The 20,744-nt window shown below is 45.8% G+C and overlaps 1 protein-coding gene across 1 annotated transcript in view; it reads left to right on the top strand.

Annotated features, from left to right (window-relative positions):
• LOC135175149 (store-operated calcium entry regulator STIMATE-like) overlaps positions 1 to 18,177 on the top strand; it is a 45,758-nt gene extending 27,581 nt beyond the window's left edge. The window contains 7 exon segments of the mRNA XM_064142924.1: positions 8,118 to 8,230; positions 9,928 to 10,011; positions 10,499 to 10,615; positions 16,799 to 16,872; positions 16,874 to 16,918; positions 16,920 to 17,004; positions 17,540 to 18,177. Of these exon segments, the coding sequence (XP_063998994.1) occupies positions 8,118 to 8,230; positions 9,928 to 10,011; positions 10,499 to 10,615; positions 16,799 to 16,872; positions 16,874 to 16,918; positions 16,920 to 17,004; positions 17,540 to 17,653 (632 nt within the window). The 3' untranslated portion in view covers positions 17,654 to 18,177.
• The last annotated feature ends 2,567 nt before the right edge of the window (positions 18,178 to 20,744 follow it).

Raw genomic sequence — 20,744 nt, 5'->3', positions numbered from 1 at the left:
AGGGGATATGCTCTCTGGAGTCACAGCACATAAATGGAACCTGTTTTAGCTTTGAGTGCCTCACCTCCAAACTGTTCCAGCCCTCTTCTCTCTCCTCCATTTCCATGGTAATAGGCAGGTTCCTAGAGGGAACCTTCTGAATGGCTGTAGTGCCCTGACATTGTCATTGTGTCCAATAACTCTGAAGCTCAGAAATACTGGAGTGCTTCTTTTGGGTGAGCAAGCACTGTGAATTTTCATTAAGAGGCAGTCACTGCGATGTATGACTAAAATGCTGAAGAGGAGCATGAAGAAATGAGGACGGGGAAAAGAGGATACTCCAGATTCTGACTCGTGACTGTGGTTGCAGTCCTTGCCTAATCTAAGCTTGATGTTTTGTGCTTATTCTCTGGCTGGAAATGGAAAGGCATGTTGCTTGGAGGCATTTAATGTCTCCTTAGTGGTCTGTTAAACTCTGACGGTCAAATTTAGTTAGAAGAATGTGCTCTGTGCCAGCTGCTGAGTTTAACTGAGGGCCTGTGTAGGCTGCTTTTGGCTCTGTTGTGATGATGTACAAATTTTCCATAACAAATATTCCCACATCCTGAAGTAGCCAAGGGAGCTGGCTGCGAGCACTTGAGGAAACACTGCTAAAAATAGCTCTAACCTGAGGGGCTGTCCTGTCCTTAGCACACTTGGTCTTTCTACCCATAAATCAGGGAGGGGAAAATCAAGGAGTGAACTGAGGATCATCTTCTAATGGTTGTGTGGTCAGGATTTTTGCTCTGAGCAAGGCTGCAAGCCTTTGAGCCTCCTGAGTCTGTCTGGTAGCAGCAGTGCACCTCCAGGAGTCAAAGGCTCAGGATGTGGTGTGATACTGCACGCTGGGGACTGATTCTAGCTGCGCACTTATTCTTACGTCGGAATCAGTTCATGCCAGAGAGAGTCTGGGATGTCCTCTGAACCCGTTTGGCAGCTCTGATGCATTGGGTCCTAATCTCTTGAGAATCATAGAATCAACCAGGTTGGAACAGACCTCCAAGATCATCCAGTCCAACCTAGCACCCAGCCCTATCCAATCAACTAGACCATGGCACTAAGTGCCTCAGCCAGGCTTTGCTTGAAGACCCCCAGGGACGGTGTCTCCACCACTTCCCTGGGCAGCCCATTCCAATGCCAATCACTCTCTCTGTGAAGAACTTCTTCCTAATATCCAGCCTATACCTACCCTGGCACAACTTGAGACTGTGTCCCCTTGTTCTATTGCTGGTTGCCTGGGAGAAGAGGCCACCCCCCACCTGTCTACAATGCCCCTTCAGGTAGTTGTAGACAGTAATAAGATCACCCCTGAGCCTCCTCTTCTCCAGGCTAAACAGGCCCAGCTCCCTCAACCTCTCCTCATAGGAACTTGTTCTTGCCCTCCAAGTGAGCACTTCTCTGCAATTCAAATGCTTTACTGCTATTTCATAGAATTGTTTCAGTTGGAAAAAACTTCTAAGATTAAGTCCAACCATCACCCTAACACCACCATGGCTGTTAGACCATGCCTTGAACTGCCACATCCATGTAGTTTTTGAAGACCCTTCTCTGTACTTGAAACTGATAATTAGATCCTTTGGTTTTGAGGCACCATTTTAGTATCTCTGGAGAGTCTTTTATTGTTGTGGGTTTGTTTTTTTCCCTATCATGCCTCCCAGTACACTGTTCAATGCTTTCCAGTATTTACTTTTGCTTGACTCTCCCACATCCTCTGCTTTGAGTGTGGTTAAGCTTTTTCCTACCTGCATACCCAGTCCCCAAAAGGCTGTAAATAGAGCTGTCTGGCAGTAACATGTGGACTACCCTGACAGCTTGGCCTGGATTAAAACTAATCCTGTTGTGTGGTAACAACTCAAATACTTCCACAGCAGTGCTACTTTTGCTGTGTGAGCAGTTGGGCTCCTACGCACCAATGGAATATGTGAGTTCTATGTTTGTGTGGGGTTGCTGCAGGCACCACTTGTCCTAAGGAGGTTTGGCTGATGGTGGGGAGCAGCAGCTGTTCTGTTGATGGAGAGCAGTCTGAATGCAATGTGTGAATCCTTAAAGGTAAAGGAAGATGTTGGTTTTATAGGTGGGAGATGCTGTAAGAAGGTTTGAGGAAAGGGTGTTCATATTATGATAAAAGGAGAGGTTGGTAGTAGAGCTGATGTGCAGAGCAGAGATGTCCTGTGTTACCTTCCAACTAAGACTGGGGACAAGAGCTGGAAGTATTCAAAGAAGCATAATATGTATAATTTCCTAACAGATGTGGTGTGGAGGCTGGAAGGCTGCTTTGGATCAGTTCCCCACCTTTACAAGGAAAGGGAAGCTCTGAAAGCAAAGAGGAGGACATCTGGGGTAGGGGGTTGTTGTTTGGGTTTGGGGGTGGTTTTAAACCCCCATGTAGCAGATTGGGTTTTGCTGATTGACATTCTTATGTGGCAGAAACAGTCTTGTAAGATTGCACTGAGATTTTTGTGATGGAAGCACCTCATATATGGAGAATCTTTTCCCATCCATGGTGCAGAGCATCTCTGCATGCCACTTGATTCTTTGAAGACATTAAGTTGCATCTAAGGATACCTCTGATCATCTTCATGAGGGAATCCAGCACTTAAATGAGGTGCATGGTTAGCTGGAATCAGCTCAAGTTTTCTAGCCTTGCTTCCTAACCATTGAAGGAGAAGATATAACTGGTTTGTCTTATGGACTTGTCCAGGGGCCACACCAAAGGCTTCCTCTTATATGGAAGAATACCAATGTAAAAGTCATCATATATTACTGGCATTAGTCAGTTTGATGAATTATATTTGAGTGATGTCCACTCTGTGGTGCATCAATGATCCTTGAATAATGCCAAACCTGCTAAGGTAGGAAGCACCCAGTTGAGCTCCTTGTTGAAGAAGAAATGAGCTGAAGTCATCCTTGCAACCCAGTGTTTCATTGTCATCTTTGTCCTTAGTCAGTCTGGTACTTTGAAATCTCCTGTCCTTCAGAGATCAAGATACAATAAAATTAACTGTGGAGATGCTCTCTGATCTTACTGTCAGGGATGGGAAAATAAGTTCATTTTAATTCTGTGTTCCAGAGTGGATTCCTGTAGAGAAACATTTCATCTCATAGTCTGAAAATAAAGCTCAGAAAGGAAGAAGTTGCAAAACAATAGCAACTTTGAGCTGCTTAAGGTGATAGAGCAAGTGGCCAAATGTAGCCTCTCTGCAGGTTGGTGAGTCTCTTTCCAAAACCTTCCAGATACAAGAAGTGCTGATGTCCCTCTAACTGTGAAAGAGATTCACAGTGTCTTGTGTAGGTGACACAGGAAAGACCAAAATGAGAAACATGAAGTGCTGTGCTGTGGTGGAAACACCTTTGACAAAGTGGAATGTTGTGGGTGGAAGAGGGTTGTAGGTCTGTCCTGCTTGGTGATAGCAGGTCTATCCTGCTTGTTGCAAGCTTGCTGTACCACTTGCACATGCCCTGTACACTTAGTCTGTGAAACTGGCCTTACAGGGAGAACTCTGGTCTCAGAGGTGGGGTTCCCTAGGTAGGATCTTGCCCATTTGAAAACTCTTCTCTAATAAGGGGATAAAAGGCTTTTCTTTTTCAACAGCTGTCAAGCCTCAAGCAAAGTCCAAAGCACTTTGTCTTCTTTTTGTGAACTGAAAGCAAAGGGAAACTCCTGAGTGAGGGAGTTGTTAATCCTGGAGACATGGGCAAGTCCATGCCTAGGGTGGGTTAAGAAGCAGGTTGTGTTTTCTAATGTCTGTGTATCTGCTTGGTTAGCCAAAACCTGCTTGCAAAAGTGACTTGCTGAGGTTTAAGGCTGCCAGGTGAATGGTGTATAAGACTGAGGACAATAGCTGCTTGGTGAATTGAAGTGATCACATATCCCCAAAAGGATGTGCAGGAGCAGGTGCTTGGGAGAGATCTCAAACTTCCTGTTGCTTCCTGGGCAAGATGAGAAGACAGAAGGAAGTGTTCTGCAAGAGCTGTCGTGACCGCAGTGCAGAAGAGCTGACTTGCAAAGGGTGCTTTGGCTGCTAGTCCTGTGTCCCCACAGGGGTTGGAGCACAGCTGACAACACAGAGCAAAAGGCAAAGAGTTCAAATGCAGGAAGGACATGATGGATGTGTTTGTTTTCCTGTTTGTACATGAAGCTCTGATGGGTGACAGTAAACTGGGGGGGTTGTAGGAGGATCAGTCAGTCTTGGAGCATGGGGCTAAAAGCCTTGCTATGCCTAAGCTGTGTCAAACACAGACACAACTCTGTCAGGAGAGGCTGCCCATGCTTCGGGAGGATCAAAGCCTCTCAAACTGCCAGCTGCATGTCACACTGCTTCTGTCTCCTCTGCAGACCACCCATTAAGCTGTTGCCTGCCAGAGAGCAGAGACGTACACTTTCTGAAATCCTCTACGGGCTCTGCTGGTTGCACTCACACATGACCTTCTTGGCTCCCTCCTTCTGTGTGACTGCCTGCTGGTCTGGCACTCTCTGCCTGCTGTCCTCCCAGCTGAGCAGCCTCTCAGCAGTCCCTTCTTTCTCTCCTCATTTACTTCCTTCTTGATCATGGCTTGATCAGTTAAAACAGGCTGGGATGCAAGGTGATCACTGTGAGGACTGGCATGGAGACACTAACTGCATGCTTCTACTTAGCTGTAGCTTTGCAGCGAGGCAAATGTTTTGGCAGGTTGCTAACAAATGACAAATACACACACAAGTCTGCTTTGCCCTTGGTGGGAAGCAGATGCCAGTGGAGCTGGGCTTGGGTGGATACCAGCTCTTACTAAAATGCTGTTACATGCTGCTGGTCTCTGTGGCTGGAGGCTTGTGAAGTGGCTTAGATAAATGTGCTTTTGTAAACAACTGATGTTCTCCTCTGCCACATCTCAACTGTGTTGTGCTGAAAAAACTGCGGCAGAGCTACCAGTTCTCTGCCATCCAACAGCATATTGAGCACTGACATCTGATGGTAGATTGGGTTCTCTTGCACAGACTCGGCTCCAAATTCCATCTCTGTTATGTTGGAAACAAGTGTTGCCAGGAGTTATCTTTACATTCAAATGACAAGAGGAAATGCTGCAGCTTTCCTAAGCCAGATACAGTAGCTCAGTTTTGCAGACCTGAGATATTCTGATGAGCTTGGGAAGACGATAACCAGCTGGCAGGGTGCTTAGCAAGGGCTGAAGTAAGCACATGTAATAGATACAGTACCATTATCATTGTTAACAATGCAAATATGCTTTTTACTTATTACTCAGTGAGCACCCCACTGGAAGCATTCATATTTAATTAGCATTGATTCTTTTTGAGTGAGTTACTCTAAAACTTGGAGCAATGGAGCTCCTGCCTCTTGCTCAGATGGCAAGTATCACGTAACCAGACAATTCACTTCATCAGCAAAATCAAATTAAATATGCTATTTGAGACTGAGTGCTTCTGCTTCTTGCCTTGAAATTGGTGACCAGAGAGTTTGAGCTTGATGGGATGCAAATTGCAGTTGATGTCTTTAATGACTGATTATAGATTTTTATAGAGGAGTGTGCTGGATACTGTCAGGTCCTTGTATAGAAGAGAGTCAGTCCATCAGTGTCCTGCCTTGAGGACAGTAATTAGAATTATCTTTCATTCAGAGAGGATCTATCATTCTGGTCAAACTGGACAGGAGTTTGTGAGCTACTCCTACAAGGCTACTATCCACTGGACAAGTGTGCCAAGGTAAAAATAAACTGTGTCTCTGGTACTTTGACAAAGAGGGTCCCAGACCAGGGGCAAACAAAACTAATGATGCCCCAAGCAATGTATGCTTGTAAGGAATCATAGAATCAACCATGTTGGAAGAGACCTCCAAGATCATTCAGTCCAACCCAGCCCTAGCCAGTCAACCAGACCATGGCACTAAGTGCCTCAGCCAGGCTTTGCTTCAACACCTCCAGGGATGGTGCCTCCTCCACCTCCCTGGGCAGCCCTTTCCAATAGAACTGTCTGAGTGGGATGCTGAAGTTTCTGATCGCTGCATGTTCTCCTAAGGAAGATTTTAGTGGTTTGTACTTTGAAGAAAGGGTATATATCTGCACTCTTACAAGCAGGACTTCATCCCCTCATCTCTCTGGCTCCATCTATCTCAAAGTAGCTCAATACTATGGGGTGGATACTGGAAATGCCTAGAGGTGGCTGAAGAACAGGAAAAGATGCCTCTCTGAGCCTCTGTGTATCTTGTCCTCCAGATAGAGGAGAAAATATTTGTTATCCAAACTAAGATTCATGAAAGTTGGTCTAGTCATCTTACACTTACCAGGAATAACTTTTCCACTAGATACTTGATGCTGTTGGGCTGCAGCTTGTAAGAGCTTAGGAGTGTCTGTAAGTGCTGGGGTTACTGGATAAACAGGGCATTTCAGATCTTCAGGCAGAGCCACAACAGTGTCTTGACAGAAGCTGCCTTGCACTTGTAGGACTTGCTCCAACAAAGCAGATGATCTGGAAAGGACCGGCAGTTGGGGAGAAAGATGCAAGACAAGATTTTTTGGTGGTGAATTTCAGAGGTAGATTGGTGGAATAGAGAGCAGGGCAGGAGAAAGATGAATACAGGTAGCATTATTGTCTGGAAAGTAGGGAGAGCTTTTTAGAGTCATGACTAAATTACTTTGTTTGCCATTCAAATTAGCCAGAGGTCTTGATAATTGCCATCTCCACTTCTGATTCACTGCTAAACACAGTAGAAAAGAGAACTGGCTTCTGAAACAAAAGTCTGATGGTGGCTATGGTGTATGTAGTATCTTGTGAAGGAGAAGTCTTTTGCTTATAGCCCAAAATTGCAGCTTCAGTGTGAAGGACAAATAGATGCCCTGATACAGGGAGCCTCCACAAATGGAAGTGGGGTTTCTTTTTGGTTGGTTGGTTTTCCTTTTCTGTGCTTATTTTTTTTTTATATCAGTTTGGAATGATGTAAAATGAACTGCACCTAGTAAAGAATCGTAGAATCAACGAGGTTGGAAGAGACCTCCAGTCCAACCTAGCACCCAGCGCTAGCCAGTCAAGTAGACCATGGCACTGAGTGCCTCAGCCAGTCTTTTCTTGAACACCTCCAAGGATGGTGACTCCACCACCTCCCTGGGCAGCCCAGTCCAATGCCAATCACTCCTCTGTGAAGAACTTCCTCCTAACATCCAGCCTATACTTTCCCCAGCACAGCTTGAGACTGTGTCCCCTTGTTCTGTTGCTGCTTGCCTGGGAGAAGAGACCAATCCCCACCTGGCTACAGCCTCCCTTCACGTAGTTGTAGACAGGAATGAGGTCACCCCTGAGCCTCCTCTTCTCCAGGCTGAATAACCCCAGCTCCCTCAGCCTCTCCTCATAGGGTTTGTGTTCCAGGCCCCTCACCAGCTTCCTCGCCCTTCTCTGGACATGTTCCAGCACCTCAACATCTCTCTTGAATTGAGGAGCCCAGAACTGGACACAGTACTCAAGGTGTGGCCTGACCAGTGTTGAGTACAGGGGAAGAATAACCTCCCTTGTCCTCCTGGCCACACTGTTCCTGGTGCAGGCCAGGATGCCATTGGCTCTCTTGGCCACCTGGGCACACTGCTGGCTCAGCTTCAGCCTACTATCTATGAGTACCCCCAGGTCCCTTTCTTCCTGGCTGCTTTCCAGCCACTGAGTCCCCAGCCTGTAGCACTGCTTGGGGTTGTTGTGGCCAAAGTGCATAACCCTGCAATTGACCTTGTTAAATGTCATCCCACTGGCCTCTGCCCACCTATCCAGCCTGTCCAGGTCCCTCAGCTAAATTCTCTCTGATACAAATCACTTTGACTTTTTCTGGTTTAAAAAATGAATTTGAGCCTACATGTTAGTATGTTTTGGTCTTTAAGAGACCAATGATTTGTAGACCAAGGAAGGACCCAAGACATTGCTATCCCTAGCACATGTTCCTACAACTACAGACAGAAATTCTCTCAACTGACTTTAAGTTTGGGTTTGAGTATTTGTCCCTTTGCAAATCTTTCAGTATGGAACCACTTCCATGTGCCTCTAATCAGCTCAGGTATCAAGCATGAGAACTTTTCTGCAAGGCTACCACCTCCTGTGCTGTCTCAAATTCAATGTGCTATTTTCCCAGGAGATCCTCCACAAGCTGCTGCCTGGGTTGGCCAATGTATCCTCTACTTGCTGATAGTGGCTTTTGAGAAGACTGTGATTACCTTTGTCCTGTTTATCCCTGGTTGGAGAAAGGTAAGCTCCTGAGCTGTGTATTTCAAGCCACAGTTGTTGTGGCTTGTTTCTTTGCCTTGGTAGTTGACTCTCTAATGGTCTAGTTGACTGGCTAGGGCTGGGTGCTAGGTTGGACTGGATGATCTTGGAGGTCTCTTCCAACCTGGTTGATTCTATGATTCTGTGATTCTATCTATCTGTAATCATTAGCTATTACTTAAGCTTGGAGAAATGTGACTTTCATAACAGTTTGGGTCTTGGTCCATTCTCTTGCTAGTCAAAATCTAGTGGATAAGATGCTTCTTTACATTTTCTTTTCCATCCTTGGAAGGATGAAATGGGCTTGGCTGGCAGCTTAAGCTGCTTACAGTTCAGCCAGAATTGTGTGCCATCCCTGGAAACATTCAAGGTTGGCTTGGGTAAGGCTCTGAGCAATGTGATCTTGTTGAAGTCCCTGCTTACTTGGACTAGATGGCCTTTAGAGTTGCTTTTCAGTTCAAAACATTTTATCATGCAATGATTTTTAAATTATCTTGCCACGTCCTGGAGTTGTTCAAGACAAGACTGGATGAGGCATTTAGTGCTATGGTCTAGTTGATTAGCTAGGGCTGGGTGCTAGGTTGGACTGGATGATCTCGGTGATCTCTTCCAACCTGATTGATTCCATGATACTAAGTCTGATGTTTTGTGATCCCATGACTAAACTAGAGGGGCTTTTAGAGTTTGGTTTGGAAAGAGTTGTCTCAGTAGTATGCTGCCCTTCCCCACACAACTCCTTCAGTATGGTAGCTCATGCAGTAATGATTGTATTAATTATGAGTTTCTCTTCTGAAAAATAAGCTGTAATCTTGTGGTGGTTGTGGCCATGTACTTAGTAGCAATAAGGTGTGATGAGTATAAAAAAGCACTTCTGGGTGTTGATAAGTATCTCCCAGTATTGAGTGCATTTACACTAGAGTCTAGTACCTCACAGGCTGATGTGACTTGACTGAGGATTCACTAACAGCAATTGAGGAGCAATTATCTGTTCCTGTTAAAGGTTTCTCATCTTAACCCAGTAGCCTACGCTTCTGACTTAGAATCATAGAATCAACCAGGTTGGAAGAGACCTCCAAGATCATCCAGTCCAACCTATCACCCAGCCCTAGCCAGTCAACTAGACCATGGCACTAAGTGCCTCATCCAGTCTCTTCTTGAAGACCTCCAGGGATGGTGACTCCACCGCCTCCCTGGGCAGCCCAGTCCAATGTCAATCACTCTCTCTGTGAAGAACTTCCTCCTAACATCCAGCCTATACTTTCCCCAGCACAACTTGAGACTGTGTCCCCTTGTTCTGTTGCTGCTTGCCTGGCAGAAGAGGCTTGGACATGAATATGTTCAGCAGCACACACTGCTAGATCCAGAGGTGTTGCTGGATTCCTCTTCATGTGTGGCTGGTGTCCTCCTTTTGCAGCCAGGCTCCAAGGAGCCAAGGCAAGTCCCACCAGTTGTCACAGGTGATTAAACAGAAAGACCAAGAGTACTTATTTCCTGATTGTACAAAATCCTGTGGTTTTGGCAGCTGAGCTAAAGTAGCCCATGTAATCCTTCTAGGAACTGGGCTAAAAACAATGGCTGCAGAGCTCTAGTTAGGCTGCTGGTGTAAGAAGGCAACTGGTCTGCAGCAAATATCATAAAACAGATGTTCAAATGATGCCTTTAAATGCTTTCTCCTGCAGCTTCAGCAGATTCTCCTGGGTTATGTACCAAACAGCAAGCTGAAGCTCATCCTGGTCACGTTTGTCATGCCTTTTATAGTCAATGTAAGTGATGCCTCTGCAAGCACAGGGCGGGGTGGTCTGTGAATTATGGTGTGTCCATCAAATGAGGTGTATGTAGAGGCACTGGCTTGGGGCAGAGTAATTGAAGTGTCAGGGACATGCTGGGGAGGAGTGGAAACAAATACATTTGTTGTCATGAATACACAAACCAGTCACTAGTGCCCTGCCATAGTTTCTGTTCCTAATTCCCACTCATCCAAGCTGCCTGGTGGCTGACTCTGAAGAGAGCCAGCACTCGTTAGCTGAGGGCTGCATCTCTTTGGAATCAGTAGGATTTATGTGAGAAGGGATCTCAGAAATTGGATTCATCCATCCCCCATGGACACATGTGTTGCAGAGTTATTTAGATACTAAATTAGGTTGATCAAGGCTAGACATCTGGAGAAACCAAAAGGAGAAGAAATAGCTGTGGTCGATTGACTTTGTATTTTGGTCTCTGTAGTCAGTTTATGTAACTTTTCTCCCCAAGGCCATTATGTTCTGGATCGTGGACAGCTTGATCATGAGGAAATACAAGCAGAAGGACACCCTGAGAATCAATGGATCCATCAAAACTCCTCAGGCTAAGATGACTGAGGAAACGGAGGTAAGACCCAGGATGTCCTGTGTTTGAGAGCAAGCTGCAAGGTTTTAGCAAGGCTTTTGTGCTCTGTTGCACTGCTGTAACACACCAGCACACTGCCGGTGCCTGGGGTGATGCTTTACACGTGTGCTCAATGATCCTGCTAAGTGATCTTGCAGCTGAGGTCAACAGAGGGGTGTTTTCTGGGATGGTCTGGCCCCGTCTAACAAAGAGCAATGTTACAGCCTACAAAGTGATCCTATGGCAACAGTATCTTGTGAGGGGTGAGCTAACTTCAAGGCTAATCTGTGTGGGCTCACAGGAGTGGCTGGCTGAAGCTGGTGGGCACTTCTGCACAATTTCTTTCAACTTTCCCATTTTTAATTGTAATTAATCTTGGCTTAGAAGAGCTTAGTTTCTCCATTGTAATTAGTAGCATCCTCTTTAGAGGATGAGGTCTAGCCAAGAATCCTGGTTTTGTAATGTTTTGGTGTTTTTTCAACCAGATGAAGGTCTCCTAACTGTAGGAAGCTGTGTTTTTATGTAGTCAGAACTTGGCACTTAACATTTTCAGGGAGGAGGAAGCACTTCAGGCCCAGAAGACTTTATTGTTCTTAATGATAGGTGATTTTCTGGGCAGGTGGTATCTGTGCTTCTCATCTGCTTTTGGGCAGAGACCACAACCTGAGTTTCTGGGTTGAATTCCCTTCCTTCCGCTAGCACCCAGACCATTTCAAAGTGCTCTGTGTACGACTGCAGATATCCTGCAGTTCACTGGCAAGACTTGCTGGAATAAGATAGCTTCTGGCAGTCACAGGCTGGCTCCTGGAGTAGCTTCTGCTGAGAAGTTTAGGATAAACAGGAAAAAAACCTCCTGCTTTCTGAGAGCTCTGTATGAAAGAGTAACTGCTCTTTTGCTGGTGAGTGGGACACCCAACTACTGGTGACACTGCAGCACACATAGAGGTAATGGTGTTTAACAGTGTGCTTGGCAGTCTGCACAGCAGCTATGGCTTCCACAGCTCAGGGGTGCAAAGAAGCAGTCACTGCTCATGGGGATGCAGTGCTGGAAGCGCCCTCTCTGGCAGGATGGGCAGGCAGATGTGAACAGCTGTTGAGACTAGTGAATCACTCTTCCTGGCCCAGCCTCCAGATAAACAGTTGTAGCTCGGCGAGGTCACTAGGAACACACAGAATCCGCCCCAGGGAGTGTCCTGAGTGGTTTGTGCAGAGAGGGCATCCTCAAGAAATCTTCCATTGTTTTGGAAAGAGGCCTGAGCTGGGCAGTGCCACTGTGCCTTGATAGCTGGGCACTGAAGCTAAGAATCCATACCTGGGACATGAAGGTGGATTAGTTCTGGGCATGAGCATTGACCTGGTTATGACACAGTCCCATTTTCTTAGTGCTGAGAGACATTCGGGAATGGTACTTTGTTGAGAGTGTTAGGTTGGATGCAAATGTGAAAGTAACAGAGAAGGTCTGCTTTACTGACTGGATATGCTGGTGTGTTCCTGAAAGGTTGAGAATGGTTAAAATTAAAACAGTTCAGAAATGAGGGTAAGAAGATGGCATCTCTAGTTGAGCTGTCAGTCTCCTTTCCAGCCTTACAAACCTACATCTGGAGCACTTGTTCTAGCTGGTTTGCTGCTGTGGATACACAGATGGTATTACAGAAGGTTTATCATGGAAAAGAAACTGATCCTCTGCCTTGCTGCACTGAAGATAGGGCAAGAATTTTGTGGCTTCTAGCTCAGATTTGACTAATCTAAAGGGAAGGTGTCTGTTATTCTCCAGAAGTTAGGACAAAGTCTTTTGATAGGTCAACTAGACAGGTCATTTCAAGTGGTAGAAAATGGATTCTCACAGTTCTCCTGTTGTCAAAAGCTTCTTCCATTTTCCAAGTACCTGATTCTGTTTCACAGACAAGCGTTTGCTGAGGCCTTCAATGTGCCTATCATCTGTCTGTCTTGAAACCCTCTGATCCATCAGTCTGGTGGAGCTGCCAAGGGCACTGGTTTGTACCTGGAGCAATCTACAGGGACTGTTTCCTTCCTCTTCAGATATGTTTCTGCATCTCTGGCCTAATGAATGGTTTGGGTAGAGAAGGCAGGTAATGAAGAAATACAGCAAAGGGGTAACCTGACCTGCTTCTCCAAGTGTTTCTTGGCACTGGATCTTGAGGCACAGCCATAGGTTCCCTCTTCACGTGTCAACTTTTTAGCCTATGAATTAAAGATTATGTTGGCTTAACTGGGCTTTGCAGCTGGATTGGTTGGAATTCAGGCTTGAAAGCAGAAAATGAGGATTTGCTGAGGTCACTGCTGCCAACAGCCTGTTCAAGTAAGGGAATTTCTTCCCTCTCTGCTGCCCCATGGAGAGGGAGGGAGGCTGAGAAGGATCTCTGCACAGGGCAGAGCTGGCTGAGGCTAATGTGTCCTGCAGTTTATCAGGGTTCATCAGGGCTGTCTAGCAGCAGGCGCCAACAGCTCCCCATCATGCTGCCTTCTTGAATTTCAAACTTCTGCCTATCTCACCCATAGAGAGTGTCATTATTTTCACTGGAAGTAGCAGTTTGTATTTAGAAAAGAAAAGGAGAATAGAAGGGGGCAGCCTGGAGTTAACCTGTTAAAAATCCACAGTTGGTACTTTCTATACAAATAGCAGGGAAATGTAGCTTTGTCCCTGGCTTGGTAGACCAGCTGCGTAGCAAGAAGGAACCCAACAACCAGCACTCCTGCCACTGGTGTCACTCCAGGACTCCATGGGCTGCAATGTAGACCAAAAAAAAATGTCAGGCTCTTGTGAGCTTTAAAGCTCTTCTGGTGAGCCACAACTGTTACAGTGGGCTTCTGGAGCAGCTGCTGAATGTTTTCACTCTGAAAGGAACAAATTCACTGTTACTTATAGAATCATAGAATGGTTTGGGTTGGGAGGGACCTTAAAGATCAGCTAATTGCAACGTCCCTGTCATTGGCACGGGCAGCCTCCACTAGAACAGATTGCTCAGAGCCTCATCCTACCTGGCCTTGAACATCTCCAGGGAAGGGGCATCCATAACCTCCTTGTGCAACCTGTTCGCAGGTATGAATTTGTCTAATATCCAGTTGAAATCTACCTTCTTCAAGCTTTAATCCATTCCCTCATCTTATCACTACAAGCTCTTGTAAAAAGTCCTTTCCCAGCTTTCCTGCAGTCCCCCTTCAGGTACTGGAGGCTGCTGTGAGGTCTTTGTGGAACTGCCTTTTCTCCATACTGAACAGCTTCAACTCTTATGGCTGGAAGAATTTCACCACTCCTTCCAAATCAGTCTTAAAGCTTTCTGTTGTCTCAGACTTGATAAATCTTTATACAGTTGGGGGGCAGTTTAGCCTTCTCATGGGATGGAAAGAGATCTCCCAAGAGCACCAGTTTGAATCTAGTGCTGCTGAGGTTGGAGAAGTGTGTTTATCTGCATGGCCCTGTATTTCTGATTTGTATGTCCTGTCCTTGACCTGAGTTTCTTTTCCCTTGCAAAAGCCAATAAACTATAGATCTTATCACTGATTTCTTTGTTTCTTCTGCTCAAGAAAACAGCTCTGGTTTAATAATATTTTGGTTTGGGTTATTTTTTAACTTTTCTTTTCCCAAGAGTAGTGTTGGAGTTTCTGCTCCTTTTCTGGAGGTTTAGGTTTCAAAGATGAACCTTAAAGCAAAACTCAGTCTAACAACAGGGATACTTGTGAAAAATTAGAGGCTAGTTTAAGATAGGAGAGAAGCTAATGTAGTATATGGAGTAATGATGTATATTGTGTATATGCTAGATGCCTTTGGTCAGCACAGATTTCAGCACCTGTCCCAGTTCCCTTCATGGAAGATGTGACTTGGTGAATCCCTATACTGAAGGTGCTGATAAAAAGTTCTTCACCATGAGAGTGGAGAGAGCCTGGAAGGGGTTGCCAAGGGAGGTGGTTGAGGCCTCATCCCTGGAGGTGTTTAAGGCCAGGCTGGCTGAGGCTCTGGCCATCCTGATCTAAGGTAGGGTGTCCCAGCCCATGGCAGGGAGGTTGGAACTGGGTGATCTGATTGATTCTATGACTCTGTGATCCTATGAAAAACAAACAACATAGGTACTGGCATTCAAGTATTGAAGACTATTCCAAGAGTGAGTTTGACTTGCTGGTTGCTTAACTCAGCTTATTTTTAAATAGCTCAAGGTGAACTAAGCTACAATAAAAATGGGTAATAGAGATGTCTCTGGTAGGAGACTCCCACCTGTCAGCCCTACTGATTCAGAGGAACTCATTGAAGTTCAGGTGCAGGAGGACAGTGGGATGGTTTCTACCTCTGCAACAAGCTGGTGGAGCTTTAGGCAAACATTTCCATTGCTAGCAGAGAGAGAGTCCCAGAGCTGCTTTGGTTTACAACCTGTCATTGCTCTCATCTGTGTGTGCAATCTTTCTCTGCCCCTGAGATGGCTTGGATCTGCTTGAAGTACCAAACCAGCAGTCAGCCTTCTCCCCTGAACAGGAGGCGTTAGCAGAGCACATGGGCAGCCCTGTGCTGGTAGCATGACCCACGTTGTTTAGCAAATTGCTGGCCTCCTTGTGCAGGAAGGAATGCATGAAGTATTTGAGCACTGCTGAGTGAGACAGTAGCACATTGTCCTGGGAATGGGAAATTACCATCCCTTTCCAGCTGTGCCACTGACCTGCTGTGATCTTGACCTGGATGCATCTGCAGGAGAGGTGCCTTGTCCAAGTCGTGCTGAAAACTCCCATACTGGAGTTGGGTTTAAAAATCATATCTAAGGGTTTGGTACTGTCTTGTAATGGAGCTTCCTGAGGAGCTGTGGAAAGGTTACTGGGGGAGTTGTTGGCTTGAGCAGTTGTGTGGTGGGCAGATGGCAGCCTAAATAGGCTTGGATGCATAACACTTGGTTCCTACTCAGTTGTGCTTGGCTGCAAAGGGATTTTAGTTTGCAGATGAAACTACCAGTTCCTTAGCTCCCCCTCCCCAAATTAGCCTGCTGCAGCCTGTCAGGATTCAGTGAGTGCATAGTGCTGCATGTGACTACCTAGCCACCAGTTTTCCAGGTTCAGCAGTATCACAATATTAATGATAAACAGAGGAAATCGTCACAGAAAAAGAGCAGACTTCCCAGTGAGTGTTGAACCAAAAAATATTCCTTAACCTATGTTGGGGGTACATGAGAGCTTAATCTGATTTACTCCTGTCCTTAAAGTGTCTAACATGCTGCTGTGAAGATAACATCGGATGGAAGGGCTGGAGTGTGCATGAGGGTGGGGAGGAAGTCTTCCCCTGCGGCTCTTCTGCTCCTTTGAAGTCACTGAGTCATTGTGGTTTGTTTTTCCTGTTTAGTCATATTGTTGCTGTGGTGACTGACCCTGTCGTGCTGCCTGAGTCCTAACAAAGTGGAGGGCACATTCATTCACAATTGTGCACTGAGATAGCTATAGATGAGACCAATTGTTTCATACTCCTGGTTTTGCCCAAGCTCTGGCACTGCCCAAACTGTTGGTGACATTGTCTGGGTGAACATGTGTGGCTCCATCCTTTGGCTTGTGTCTTTCAGATGAAAGGTTGCTCTGGGTCAGGCACAGGTTAGTTCCAAGTGGGGGCAGATAAGCTTTAGTAGGTTGTTTACACTGCCTTGGAGGAGGAAACTATGCTTATGGGGGTGGTTGTGGTACTTGCACCTTGTCCCTGCAGTAGCCATGAACTGTTCAGGTTCTGTGACATACAAGTGAAAGAAGAGGAAAAGACTCTCAGCAATGCTCATCTAGGAGAATATCACTGGAGGCCCTTGTGGTGCTAGGCTTCTGCCTCTCTGTAGAGTTAGATGCTGAGGTGCCAAGGACCTGGCCACACTTCTGATGTCTTGACTAGTGTTAACCAGAAATCCCATGACTTGACTGAGTTCCCAAATTATGGGCATGATGCAAGATAAGCACAAGGGTTGCCTGCACTACAGCTGCACTTAGAGCTAGCTACTATCAGTGGTAATGAAAGCAGGGCTTCTCTTGCCCAAAGATGTCTTTTTCAAGTATGAAGGAGGAGTAGTACAGGACTGGGAAACAATCTGTCAAGCTGCACCTGTTAGCCATGCTCATCCACGCAGCCTGCTGACTGGCCAGCATTGGGTTTCAGCTCTTCTGCAGTCAGTGCAGCCACAGCCTGGGTGAAATGTGACCTTTTTCCTTTTCCAGCTGATGTGGCCAGGGGATACCCTACACATGGATCTGTCTGCACTGTGCAAATGCTCCAGGCTGGTGGAAGCCAGTTAGCTCAAAGTAGCCTGTTGATAGCTTCAAGTCTGAAACTAGCTACTGAGAACAGAGGTGTTCCTGGTGACAATGGGTGTCCTTTTGATCATGTAGCAAAGCCATGGGCTTTCTCATCTGGAAAGGTACTGGTGAATGGTCAGTACTCTATTTCAGCTCACACAATCAAGCCAGGAGCTGCTTTGTCAGGTAGAATGCTACCAGGTTAGGACACTATTCCTGAGCCCAATGGCCCAAGGTCAAGCTAATGCTGTAGCTCTGCTTGCTCTCCTGGCTGAGCTCTGGAGATGGCAAGTAGCTGGGGAATTGGGAAAAGGTCCAAATTTGGTACAGATGTTAAAGATGTGTGACCTAGTTTTTATACATCTCTACTGAGGCTGCAGCCTGGCCTGAACATGCATGTTTATGTGTGTGTCCTGTCCCATGGTGAGCAAAGCTTTTAGCTTCCTGTTCCTCTCTCAAGGGGAGGGAGGGGTGGCTGGAACATCAGATCATCATGGTGTCTGCTGTTGTTGGAGAGATGGCCAAGGAGACCTTTTGCACTTGCCAGAGAGAATTACACCTTGCACCAGAGCCCTGTAGGGCTGCTTGACCTCTTCTGCGAGAATTATCAAGAAGAGCTGAGAACTTTTCACTCCATCTGCATGTGTCTGTTCTCCTTTCTAGGCATTAATCTCTCCAGATGGGGATTCTGAACAGTCTGAAAGCGACCAGGATGTTTCAGGACCCTTGAGAACAAGCCAGAAGATGAAGCAGCCCAGCTATCAAGTGGTCATCTGACAACACTGCAACAAAGGAGGTGGAGCAAATGGAAGCAGCACTGTGGTTCTTGAGCTGGCCAAGGAAGGGCAGACTAGGGAATGCAAACTGGTCCCCATGGATCTGCAGAGATCTTTTTTGCCTGTCTCATCTAGTTGTCTCTCTTTTGGGATGGTGTCTGTGCATCCTGTACAGGCTTGAGCAGTATCTGCTTTATCTGTCTGACCCTAACCTTACACATGCAGGCATGTTGATGTTGGGGTGTGGATGGGTACTTCCCCTGGCTGGACAGCTGGGTGTAACTTTTTGTCAGGGTTAGGGGCTGAAATCAAAGGAATATCTGTTTTGGTCTGGGTTTTTTAATAGAAAAAAAAATCTATCCTGTACCACCTGAGATGTGACACTTCTCCATCCAGAATACTCAGAAGAATTGTTTTGCAATGTGTATTTAAATATCTTTCATTGGGAAGGTTGTCTTTGATGTTTTTTACTGTTTTATAATGAATGCAATAAATATTTGGTCTAGAACTGATTCATAAGTGAAATGACTTCATGTGCCTAATATTTTGGGAGACCCTAACACTGTAAAGGGGAGGAATGAGATGCTCACAGGACCACGGGATGTTAGGGGTTGGAAGGGACCTTAAGAGATCATCGAGTCCAACCCCCCTGCCAGAGCAGGACAATACTATCTAACACAGATCATAGAGGAACACATCCAGACAGGCCTTGAAAGTCTCCAGAGAAGGAGACCCCACAACCTCTCTGGGAAGCCTGTGACCCTTACAGACAAGAAGTTCCTCTTTGTGTTGAGGTAGAATCTCTTTTGCTGCAATTTACACCCATTGCTCCTTGTTCTATCTCAGGGAGCAAGTGAGCAAAGCCTGTCCCCTGCTCCTGGCCAGCCCTCAGATACTTATAAACATTTACCCAATTCCCTCTAAGTTTTCTCTTCTCCAGACTAAAAAGCCCCAGGTCCCTCAGCCTGATGTTGAAATCTTTCCTGGTGAGTTCCCAGGAAAGTTCTTTCTGCAGCAGGGCTATCACCCCATAGGAAAGCTAAACCACAGTGCTTAGTTTCTACAGGTGGGTTGTATGAGCTACGTCACAGCAAACACCTTATGATGCTGTATCAGCCTGTGCTGGGCTCCAGACTGGAACAGACTTTGGAGGTTTGTCTCAGTTGCCATCTTACAGTGAGCGTTTACTGGGAAGCAGAAGTTGGATGTTTTCCTTTTACATAGTTTAAAATAAATATATAAAAATCTCTACAGACCTGACTAAAAACCTACCTTTGAAAGGTCAGCTGAAGCTTTCTTAACCAGTCATGATCTTCTGAGAATAAGGCAATAGCCTCAGCTAGGGTTGCTGCAGTACAAGACCCCTGGGTCACCCCACATCTACCACTTAAAGCCCAAAGTGTGAGGTGCAGGACTTTGCCCTTGCTGTCTTTTTAACATCTTGTGTGTTCGTCTAGAAACACACAACAATGCAAAACACTTCCCAGCTCTTCTGGGAAGTGAGCACAGAGCAGCTGCAGCAGGAACTCCCAGTCTGGGTGCAGATACACAGCTGGGAGGAGATCTGTACAGAGTTCAAATGATGGATAGACCTCAGAGCAGGGCCTGATCCAGGATCCAATGAAGAGAAAAGATTGACCTGCTCAAGCCATAGACAGGCTGCCTATTGCACGACAGTCTCCAGAGGTTGGGCACGAGTTCTCTGTCTTTTTTGTTCCCCTCCCTTGTATTTTTCTGAAGAAAACACATCTTAAAGAGTGAAAAAATAAAGGATTTGGATTTTCTATCATAAACAGCTTTAGACTACTTAAAAGCTGAGCTGAGAGCATGTGAAGTTTTCTGTTGCTGGGGTATTTTTCCAACTTCAAAGTACTGTAGAAGCATTAGATACCAATCAAAGTTCTCCGTGTGTCTTAGTGAGCCAGACACACTTGGCTACACTTAACAGCTCTGCAGTCTTATACTGTAGTTCTGGAAATTAATTCTATTGTTATTTCTTAATGAAGGGTTAAAATCCTGCTTGTGCTGGCACATCAAATGGGTTTTAGAACACGTCACACAGCTCTCTGAATAGATCATTTACATTGCTCACTGAAATCACTTTCACAATACAACTTTTACTCACCTGGTGGAGCTCCGGTGGTAAGGGCTAGAGAAACTCCTGTGTTGTTTAAGGTCTTGACTGAAAATAGATTAAAACAGCTTCCCTGTTAGAAATTTACTCCCTGTTCTGAAGTGTACTGGTATTTTGTGGTTTGCTCAGTGCAGTGCTGCAGTATGCAAAGACTGCAGATTTAGCCACAGCAATGTCTTTCTCCTAAGTTGAAAGATAAGTGACATGATCCTTAGTCCTGAGTTGAGACTGGCTGAGAAGACTCAAAATAGGTGTGGGGAAGGTTGTCCCTCTCAAGCATGTCCTAAGTTCTTCTCAAAGAGAGTGATTTGCCATTGGAATGGGCTGCCCAGGGAGGTGGTGGAGTCGCCATCCCTGGAGGTGTTAAAAAAAAAGCCTGGATAAGGCATTTAGTGCCATGGTCGAGTTGGTTGGACAGAGCTGGGTGCTAGGTTGGACTGGATGATCTTGGAGGTCTCTTCCAATCTAGTTGATTCTATGATTCAGTAGCCCTTGTCTGAAACAGTCATGTACATTATGTCCATTGCACTCAGCCCTCATTCCCAAGCTGTTTGAACAGCTTGCGATATGTAAGGGAATCACTGCAAACCAAAGTGCTTTGTGACTCTTGGAGATGAAACCAAACATGTGCCTGTGCGTGCAGTTGTCTCAGTTCTCTTCCTGGGGTCTGTCTGCTATAGCAAAGGGATATGAGGGCCAAACCTGGATGCATTCTCCTTCTGAGGGCAAAGTGTTGTAATGTCCTCTTTATAGATGAGGGAAAGCTGATGTTTACAGCAAGGGCAAAGGCAATAACTGCTTTTGGGGCAACAGAGACACAAACTCTGGTTTCCAATGTCTGTTATTTAAAGGCTGACTCAGTTTTCTCTATGGGGTTAAGTTCTCAATGTAATGTGGCAGTTAGAATCCTAGGGTCTGTTCACCAAACACACTTCTTGGTTCCTGCCAGGTATATAGA

This window comes from Pogoniulus pusillus, chromosome 4, assembly GCF_015220805.1.
Source record: "Pogoniulus pusillus isolate bPogPus1 chromosome 4, bPogPus1.pri, whole genome shotgun sequence".
NCBI classification, from domain to species: domain Eukaryota; kingdom Metazoa; phylum Chordata; class Aves; order Piciformes; family Lybiidae; genus Pogoniulus; species Pogoniulus pusillus.
Note: the sequence above shows the minus strand (reverse complement) of the source record. Positions and strands in the feature narration are given on the sequence as shown.